This window comes from Daucus carota, chromosome 9 (genome assembly GCF_001625215.2).
Source record: "Daucus carota subsp. sativus chromosome 9, DH1 v3.0, whole genome shotgun sequence".
Taxonomy (NCBI): domain Eukaryota; kingdom Viridiplantae; phylum Streptophyta; class Magnoliopsida; order Apiales; family Apiaceae; genus Daucus; species Daucus carota.
Genome location: NC_030389.2, coordinates 2,716,753 through 2,727,668, shown reverse-complemented (window position 1 = coordinate 2,727,668; position 10,916 = coordinate 2,716,753). Strand labels below are relative to the sequence as shown.

Genomic DNA, 10,916 nt, shown 5'->3' with positions numbered 1-10,916 from the left:
ATAATCATCTAATTAAGATAATTTCACCCTGTCAGTTCCTGATGAGAGTAATCATCAGGAACTGTTAACAGATCATCAGTATTGGAGAATAAAAATTTAAAAACAATTTATAGATTCTGTAATAGAAGCATTCATATACAGAATTATGATTGTATTATATGATTCTATAACATAATCATCTCATTAACATAAATTTCATTCTATGTCAGTTCCTGATGAAGCTACAACTACAACAAAAACGGACAAAAATGACAAGGGAAAAAATCCTATTGTCGAAGATGAAGATGTCCATGACAATTCTGATTCCTCTGAAGATGAGTCTGACCCAGAGTTGGCTGAAGTTCTTAGAATTTCAAGGAAAAGTATTTCTGGAAGCAGCAGCAAATTTATGCAAGAGCAAATATCTTTTGACAGCTCAGACTTAAAGAAAAAAATGGAAGCAACAACAATACTACACCAAGGTCTTAGGTCTGAGCTCAAAGATTTGCATACTGTAACAGATAAGCTTCAAGAAAATATCAAATCTTCAGAAAACACTTTCGCAACAAAAAGTGAGATGACCACTTTGTCTATGAGAGTAGATAGTCTTGAATCAAAATTCACAGATATTACAGGGAAACTTGATGAAATTCTTCAATTGCTCAAAGGCAAGAAGGTAGTTACTCCAGAGGGCATTGAAAAGCGTGATTCAGGAGTTCAAACTGAAAAGGAAATAAACACTGATGCTGCTGAACCAGTTTGTTGGGATTTAATCCCATTCTCTTATCAACATAATGCTGATCAAGCAATTAATAAAGACGAGGGGGAACATGAGAAGCTTATGGAAAATGATGAAAATGTCCAGAAAGGTACTAATCATTCCTTTAATTCTGACTTGTATTATTGTGAAAAGTTGTAGAAGATATATGCGTGTGTATGTGTTTTATAGGTTTGATATGTTCTACATGCATATATGTTTTTAAGATTTAATTATTTTCATAATTTAGATTCTATATACAAATTATCTAATCAATTTGATTTATGTGTGTTATTTAAAAGTTTAGGTTGTGAATCATATATTTTAAAATTATGGTTCCAACGTATAGGCATTAATGTTCTTTTGTGAAATAATTTATGTATGAAATTAATGTTTTTTTTTTGTTTTAAAATTAATGTTCAGTAATGCAATCAAAATTTGTGTAGTTGTGCTTCTACAATAGATGCATATGTATATCATGCCTTTATTAAAAATTGATATTGAGGTTAACGTAGTTTGTGTATAAATTCAAGGAACTAATGATGATGACAAGATAATTTATAATACTGAAGAGGCCGCCAATTATTTTCAAAAATTCAAAACCAATGATGGAGAAGAAGTCTTGCTGTATGCAAACAGTGAGAAGGCTCTGAATATAAATGAACAAAGAGCAACAACTGTTGCTATGGCTGAAGATGATCCAGACATGAGTGAGGAAGAATACAGGATACTTCAACAAGAAAGGTATAATGAATTGCAAGCTGGAGAAGGTCAGAAGGATTCAGGAAGAGGGAAAGGGAGAGGGAGAGGGAGAGGAAGAGGAAGAGGAAGAGGAAGAGGTCAGAAACAAATCAAACAAAATGATTCAAATGAGGAACCAGTTTGTTTGGATTTAATCAGTTATCAAAAAAATGATGATCAAAAAATTGATAAAGACGAGGGGGAAAATGAGAAGGTTCTCCTCAAAGGTACTAATTATTCCTTGAATTTTGACTTGTATTTTTGTGAAAAGTTGTATAAGATATATGCATATGTATGTGTTTTATAGGTTTGGTATGATTCTACATGCATATATGTTTTTAAGACTGAAATTTTTTTCATAATATAGATTCTATATACAAATTATCTAATCAATTTGATTTATGTGTGTTATTTAAAAGTTTAGGGTGTTAATCATATTCTTTAAAATTATGGTTCCAGGGTAGAAGCATTAATGTTCTTTTGTGATATAATTTTTGTCTGAAATTAATGCTTTTTTTTTTTAAATTAATGTTCTGTAATGCAATCAAAATTTGTGTAGTTGTGCTTCTACGATAGATGCATATGTATATCATGCCTTTATTAAAAATTGATGTTGAGCTTAACGTAGTTTGTGTATAAATTCAAGGTACTAACGATGATTACAAGATAATTGATAATGCTGAAGAGGCCGCCAAGTATTTTCAGAAATTCAAAACTAATGATGGAGAAGAAGTCTTGCTGTATGCAAACAGTGAGAAGGCTTTAAATATAAATGAACAAAGAGCAACAATTATTGCTATAGCTGAAGATAATGCAGACTTGACTGAGGAAGAATATAGGATACTTCAAGAAGAAAGGTATAAAGAATTGAAAGCTGGAGAAGGTCAGGAGGACTCAGGAAGAGGTAAAGGGAGAGGAAGAGGAAGAGGAAGAGGAAGAGGAAAAGGAAGAGGAAGAGGTCAGAAACAGATCGAAGAAAATGAATCAAATGAGGAAACAAGTACTACAATAAAGATCGCAACTCAAGAAAATCCAATTCCTTCAACATCAATTCCAATTCCAAAAGTTGTTCAATATAATGATGCCTTACAAGTTGCAATTGATAAAGAAGAAGAGAATAAATTGATTAGAAATAGAAAATCAAAAGATTCAAAACAGGTAAACCATAATGTTTAAATTCTTGATTAGTTGACAGTTACTAATGGACATATCAATCTAGAATATATTCCTGATGCTAATAATATGTTATTCATTGCACTTGGCGTACAGCAAAATGCTTCTCTTCAAAATCCTGATATGAACTCAGATCCTGAGAAGACAATTTCTAAAGATATTTTGAATGCTGGTGAAGAAATTGTCCCTGAAATTGTTCCTCATGCTGAAACTGAATTAGGCAATGATCCTAAAATTCAGGTAAATCCAATTATTCATTTTACTTTCAAATAGCAGATGGTTATTGACTATAATGAATCAATGCTGATTTGTAAAAAATTATGATTCTGTGTTAGAGTCATTTGGAAAACATTCCATTCCTTTAAGTAATGATACATGAATATCTTCTAGAATCATATTTAGCATCATCAGTATTTCCTTTCCTGACAGTATTTTGATACTGACTGTGTTTCACAGCTATCAAATTAAGATCATCAGTATTTTGATCTTGGCAGTATTTTATATATGCATTTAACTCTTAAGACATGATTCTCTTATAGAACTAGATTGAAATCATCAGTATTTAACTCTTAAGACATAATTTTCTTATTAAATCAAATTGACATCATCAGTATTTTCAGTCCTGACATTATTTCACTCAATCCTGATAGTATTTAACTCTTAATACATAATTCTCTTATATAATCAAATTGACATCATCAGTATTTCCAATCCTGACAGTACTTCACTCAATCCTCACAGTATTTCACTCTTAAGACATGATTCTCTTATAGAATGAAATTGACATCAACAGTATTTCCAATCCTGACAGTATTCCTGATACTAATAATATGTTGTTCGTTGCACTTGGCGTACAGCAAAATGCTTCTCTTCAAAATCCTGAAATAACCTCAGATCCTGAAAAGCCAATTTCTAAAGATATTTTGGATGCTGGTGAAGAAATTGTCCATGAAAATGTTCCTCATGCTGAAACTGAGTTGGGCAATGATCCTGAAATTCAGGTAAAATACAATTATTAAAACTTGGCACGTTTAATGACAACTTATTTGCTAATGATTTGGTAACTGATTTAATTCCCAAAAAAATTTCTGATGCTGAAACTGTTTTAGTAATTGGACTTGTCATACAGGCAAAAACTGTCAAAGTAATTGAAGATGTGTCTTCAGTTGCTCACTACAAAGTTACTGACGCGGTACAACAAAATGTTAATGATTCTGGGAATATTCATGGTGTTATTAAGGATGCTGACTACATGAAAAGTATTGAGACCATAGTGGCTTATGTATATCTAGAAAGCTATTATGAAGAAGATGATGTAGAAGTGAAGAAAGTTGACAAACGAGAAAGAGAAATTCAAAGAAAGGTTCGGGCGAATGAAAATTTTTATCTGCGTAAAGTGTTGAAATCAAATCGCAAGATCTGGGATGATCCTTCTAGGCTGAAATCTGACCTCCCAATGAGTCACTGCCCCAGAGCAGAAAAGATACTAAAAGATAGAAGGCGTAGAAACAGAGAAATGAATAATGACAGCATGGCTCAGAGACAAATAAACTTCATCTCTGGAGGAATGATGACTGAAATGCCTTCTATTAAAGGAGCAACCTCAAAGATTAGAATTTCTGACTTAAAATTGATTAGTCATTCCACAAAAGCTGGACTTGGTTCTCATTTAATTAAATATGAGAATGCAATCTACATTGATCCATGTCCCCTTAAAGATAGTCCTGATGAGAAGTTAACTGCAGAACATCTTGAGAAAATTGAAAGTGTAGCCATTGTTGAGGATCACTGGGATACAAAGGACATAAAGCAGAAAATGATATATTTTCTACATGATAATACAACCAGGGTGCTGCAAATTGAAGATCTCTTAATCAAGTCCAATAAGGAGCTAAAGTTTGTACAGTATTTACTAAGAGTGACAAATGAAACAACAGCCCTATGGTCTAGGATGATCCTGAATACTATAAGAAGAAGAATGGTGGATGGAGATGGATCTTATACTGGTGAATACACTCCAAGTTATACTGATTACTCGCTGAAAGAAGTCCCTATGCAAAAGAAGAGTGCAAAGGTTTCGGATTCAGAAGGTTCAAAATATCTGCATCTTAATCCAAGAGGGACAATGCCTACGTATATCAGTTTTGATGAAATCAAGTTTCAATTCAGTACAAACACAACCATCAGAGCAGCTCTATTTCAAATAGATGATGATGATGAAGAACAGAAAATCTTGAAAGACAAACTGATCAAATATCTGAAATCAAGGGAGGATAAACGTCTTGCAAGATTTCTAAGTGAAAGCAATGTTTTTCAAGTTGTAAATGAACAAAGAACAGAAGATCTATAAATCATTCTTTGTCTCCATCTGTAAGTATTATTTTTCATCATTAATTTTTGCATCAGTAATTATCATTGTTAATTTGTGCATCTTGGTCCCTTGATAGAAGCAATAAAATAAAATCATATATTTGTACTTGTTCATACTTAACCATGTTCATAATAAAAGATATTTTGAAAAATAAAACATAAAAAATAGACATATAAAGTCTGATTCTATAACATAACCAAATATTATTTTTTAATAAATGTAGTTGATTCCACTTTAGAAGCAAAAAAATAAAATAAAATAATATTCTATATTATTCATGTGTTTCATCAGTATTTGATTACTACATCAGTATTTTATAATTCATATACTATGATGCAACTATAGAGTCAATTAGAAATCACTGTCTCTAGAATAGTTTTTTGTGCATCAGGAATAGATACATCAGTATTTCTCATCAGTATTTTTCATCAGTATTACAACATGACAAGTCAACTGACTCTACATTAGAATCAACAAATCAACTCCAACACAATGATACTTGAAAAATCAATACACAAAATTAATCTAATAAAAAAAATACTGATTATATCAAAAATATTAAAATTCTTCACATTCTGAATCGCCAAACAACAATATTTCTTCATCACAAAATACTAACAAGACAAAACATATCTACATTTTGAGAGTAACTACTAACTATACATACTAACTAGTCATATTCTGAGAGTAGAAGCTAGGACTAACAGATACTTGTATATTAGGAATAGTTGGAATCTGCTGATTAACAAGGAGTTTCTTCGGACAGTTGCGTGAATCATGATACCCAAGAGTATGACAAAATTTACATGTCCTGGTTGGTCTTTTCTTCCCATCACGACTTAACTCTGCACCACCAACAATTCTTTTACGACATCCTTTGTTGTTACTTGGCAGTGGTGGAAGTACATTACTTGAACCTGAAGGCCTCACACCAAAAATCTCTTCCAGCATATCATCTTTTGTTGCCGGACGTTTATCAAATTTCTCTTCAACTCTAATCCTCAAGCACTTCATCTCATCCAACAAATACTCTAAACCTTTCAGGTTATTGCAAACATTATCAACACAAGCTTGATACTCTGTCCATATCCTCATTGCAATTTCTCTAGTGATATGCCCATCAGTAGCACATTCGCTTTCATCAGTAAACTTCAATTTGCAAAATCTCTCTGCATTCCTCATCCAACGCTTAGATATGAACTGATGTGGGATTTTATCAACACCCCACAAACTCAAACAATAGAAACAATGACGACACAGATAGCCTACTCTGGTAAACAGCTTGCAGGAACAGCTAATATCATATGTTGACAAACAAAATTCAACCTCAAACAACTTACCATTCAAGCTCTTATCACAAAGTAAATATTTATTCACGCCATCAGTAACAATTGGTTGCCCACCAAGACTGATATGAAAGCAACTGGCTTTTATTTGTTTTTGAACCTTATAAAACATAGTTCGAGTATAAAGGCAAGCTGCATGCTTTTCAATAGCCTTCTCAGTAATAGATTGTGGAATACAATTCTTGTCAGTGGTGTTCAATTTGTTTTGGTCATGAATTTGTTTGTCAATAGCACTCTCATAACACAAGTAGAACTCTGAAAGAGTATCCCCTTTTTGGACGAAATGATTAAAGTAGAAATTACTGCTCTCTGACCTTGAGGTTGTTCTCAATAAGGCTCCCATTGGCTTGTCTGCAAAGAAAGCAGGAATCCATGATTCCCTCATTGCATATATCTCTTTCAACCAGACATGTTCACTTAATCCAAATTCCTTAAGCACATCATCCCAACCTTTTTCAAACTCAGGAACAGTCAAATGTGATGACCAAACAAACTTATTGAGTTTTTCCATAAATCCCGTTTCTGCACAGAACACAGGACCAACCTACATTCACAATATCAAAAACAACTGATAAGGGACCATGCAGAGAATTAATCATAAATAACAAAAAATTAACTTAAAATAATACAATATATGATTCTGAAGTGGAATTTTTTCCTAAAACATTTTCATACAAATATGTAATAAGATAAATCAATAAATTCTACAATAGAATCAAGGATGATTATACCTTGGCAGGGAACTTTTGCATTATATGCCACATACAATAACGATGAATAGAATGTGGGAATGTGTTAGAAATTGCAACTTTCATCCCAAGACACTGATCAGTTATTATACATTTTGGTGGACGGCCAAATGCTTGAAGAAACATCTCACAAGCCCACGTGAAATTTGTTGCATCCTCATGATTTAGTAATGCAGAAGCAAAAGTAACACTCTTCCAATGATTATCTACTCCAATAAAAGGCACGAATACCATTCCATACCTTTCACACCAAAAAAATTGTAAAATTAGATAACAATGAAATTATTCAAAAAACTCATAATTTGCAAAATAAAATTAAACTGCATATCAAACTTACTTATTGGTACGGTATGTTGCATCAAAAGATACAACATCACCAAATACTTCATAACTCCTACGTCCTTGAATATCAGCCCAAAAAAGACGGGTAAGATGACCGTTTGAATCCGTCTGATATTCGAAAAAAAATCCTCCATCTGATACGTCGCTTTTGTTTTGAAACTTCTGTATCAGCATATCAGAATCATGTTTGCCGATATATAATTTTATATCTCTCATCCAGTTTTGAAAATCAACAGCGGTTGCCCCAACTTCAGAGTAGGATCCTGATATCGACTTGAACAAATTGTGAGCTCTATACGAGCCAATGTTTGATTTCGCAGCATCTAGAACAAATCGGCGCTGAAATGAAGTCATAGATCGATTACAAAGTAGAAATTCTTTTCCTGATGGCGATGCTAGACGATGGTTGTGAACTTCGATAAATGACGAAATAACATACGCATTGAAACCATTGTACTTGAGAATAATTTTTGCTCGACAGTCACATCTCTTTGTCACCGTCTTCCTCCTCTTGACTTGCAGTTGAACACTAGTTGATGCATGAGATGATTCTGAATTAACATCAACATCCTTTGTCATGGATGTATCGTGATGACCTCCTTTAGAACAAATTATGTACTTGGTAACTATAATACCATTCCTGACTTTTTGTGTTGATTTACGAACCTCAAATCCACCATCTCTGCCATAATCAGTATAGAACTTAAAAGCCGACTCAATGTCTTTAAACAGTTGACCAGGATATGGTTTAAGTTTGTCATCAGAAACTTTAGGATTCCACACTTTAGAGCTTCTACTAATTGACTCATCAAAACCTTCTAAGCAATCCTCAACAAAATCATGAACAGTAGTATCACAAACATTATCAACAACATCAATACAAACAGAATTGCCTGCAAAAATAATAAAAAAATATGTCATCATATAACATTCTAACATATACAGAATTTTGAATATATCATATGATTCTATAATATAATAATCTCATTAATATAATTTCATTCTATGTCAAATCCTGATGAGAATAATCATCAGGACCTGATAACAACTCATCAGTATTGGAGAATAAAAATATATATTCAATTTATAGATTCTATAATAGAAGCATTCATATACAAAATTTTGATTGTATTATATGATTCTATAACATAATCATCTCATTAACATAATTTGATTCTATGTCAGTTCCTGATGAGAATAATCATCAGGAACTGGTAACAACTCATCAGTATCTACAAACAACAACAATATTAAACATCAAAAAATGAATACAAAAAGTATAAATTTGAAAGTTCCTAGCTGTTTCTTACAATAATCATCAGTATCTCATATAATCTCATCAACATTATCTATCAGCAACAACACACACGGATAATTCGGAAAAGCTTATATGATTCTACAGCGGCAACAAAATTTAATAACAAAATCTTATTCGATTCTATAGTAGCACCATAAAAATCAAATTTTTATCTTCAAAAACTTATTTCAGTATTATTTATGCATAAAGTAGATCTATTGATTCGAACCTGATGATGATTGAATGTCAGCAACTTCGCGAAAATTAGCTTGATTTGAGGAAAACTGAGCTTGATTCGAGCAAAACACAGTTTGATTTGACGAAATCTCCATATCCGATAGCTTCAATCCACTGACAACGACGAAGTTGGAGAAACAAAGATTCAGCGCGAGGATGATGAGAGATAGATTGAGAGATAGAAAGAAAGCGAGATGGAGAGCAGAGATCACAATCGCGCGAGATCAGAAATCGCGCGAGATATAGAGAGAGAGAGAGAGATGAAATAACGGCAAATAACGAAAATAACGGACAGAGCGAGAGAGAGAAAGAGTCAGTTTCCTAATTGAACATTGTTTATGAACAGCCGTTAGATTTGATTTGGATCTAACGGTCCAGATTAATGGAGGGGGTTCTCCACGAGACTCCATATAAGATGGTTCTCCATAGAACAAAGGCCTATATATATATATATATATAAAGGAGGATGCGGGCGTCTCTAGAATTGTTCGATTCAGTCTTCTGATTTTTCTGATGATACAATTCTTTTCTTATTTTAAAGGAGTATGTAAGGCGTCTGTAGAATTGTTCGATTCAGTCTTCTAATTTTTCTTAAATTTCGGATAGAAAATATAATTATAATTCAAAAAATCAGGTTTAAGAATTCTAAAAATAATACAACTCTTTTCTTATCGAATTCTAAAGATGATACAATTTTTTTCTTATTTACAAATCTTAAAAGCAATAGGATTACTAGCTATTATTGATAAAATACAATTTATATTTAAAATTTGTAATGCAAGTTAATACAATTTTTATTTTCGATTAGCTCATCGTCACCATCTTGAACGATCACATACTGATTATCACCAACTTAATTTGTATTGCTTGCAAAAAAAAAAGAAGCAAGGATGGCATGTGTTTTATTTATTCAAAATAACAATTATTGAACAAATATAATTTAAAAATACAATTCTTATTTTTTTCAAATTCTTATTATATTTTCTTATTAAAATGGGACCACGGTTCAAAATAATTTTCATCCAATCATAATCTTTAATTTTATCATAATTCGAATAATTTTTATATTTATTTAAACTAACAATCATAAATAAAATACAATTTATATTTAAGATGTGTAAGGTAATAAGTACAATTTTTATTTTCGAGTTAGTCTTATAATTTTCTTAAATTTCGAATAGAAAATAAAGGATTGTAAAGATAATAATCACTAAAAAAATTAATAGCTAAAAATTTAGAACCATAAAAAATAATAATTTTTAACTAATAAATAGGAATCATAAAAAAAATAATTAATAAAATAAAATAGAATATATAAAATAGGAATCATATATTGATTTTATGATAATGTAAATTTTCTTGATTAGTATTGTGTTTGACGGACACGGGAGGCGGCCCAAACTAATTTTTATCTAAATAATAATAATTTTTCTATTAGTATTATGTTGGACGTGAAAGTGACTAAAATAATTGTTTATCTATGTTATAATATATTATTTGTTAAAACGGGACCATAGTTCAAAATAATTTTTATCCAATTATAATCTTTAATTTTATCATAATTAGAATAATTTTTATTTGTATTGTGTTTAATTGACAAGAGAGCGGCTCAAACTAATTTTGATCTAAATTATACTGTAATATTTAATTTTATCATAAAAATAAAAATTATGGATTAATATTGTATTTGATGGGAGGGCGGTTCGAACTAATTTTATTATTATTGTGTTTGACAGGATGACCATTTAAAAATAATTTTATACTAATTATAATATTTTTTTATTAGTGTGTTTGACCGGAAGATGACTCAAAATAATTTTTATGCTAATATAATATTAATTTGCATCAAAATTTATAACGCCGCCGCGAAGCGCGGCTTTATTCACTAGTTCTTATATACACGAAAATAACATGTGTATTAAAT

The 10,916-nt window shown here is 31.3% G+C and overlaps 1 protein-coding gene across 1 annotated transcript; it reads right to left on the bottom strand.

Moving 5' to 3' along the window:
* Nucleotides 1-5,687: 5,687 nt before the first annotated feature.
* On the bottom strand, nucleotides 5,688-9,245 carry LOC135149273 (protein FAR1-RELATED SEQUENCE 5-like). The gene is made up of 4 exons (XM_064084487.1): nucleotides 8,985-9,245; nucleotides 7,454-8,351; nucleotides 7,099-7,357; nucleotides 5,688-6,911 (listed from the first exon to the last, which is right to left on the bottom strand). The coding sequence occupies exons 1-4, from the start codon at nucleotides 9,085-9,087 to the stop codon at nucleotides 5,688-5,690; spliced, it is 2,484 nt and encodes an 827-aa protein (XP_063940557.1). The 5' UTR covers nucleotides 9,088-9,245.
* Between the last annotated feature and the right edge of the window lie 1,671 nt (nucleotides 9,246-10,916).

Bases quoted from the DNA above. Each gene is read 5' to 3' on its own strand.
- LOC135149273 (XM_064084487.1), bottom strand. From the start codon at position 9,087: ATGGAGATTTCGTCAAATCAAACTGTGTTTTGCTCGAATCAAGCTCAG. The intron at 7,358-7,453 runs GTAAGTTTGATA...TTGGTGTGAAAG, and splicing joins GCAACATACCGTACCAATAA to GTATGGAATGGTATTCGTGC. The intron at 6,912-7,098 runs GTATAATCATCC...TTGTGAATGTAG, and splicing joins TGCAAAAGTTCCCTGCCAAG to GTTGGTCCTGTGTTCTGTGC.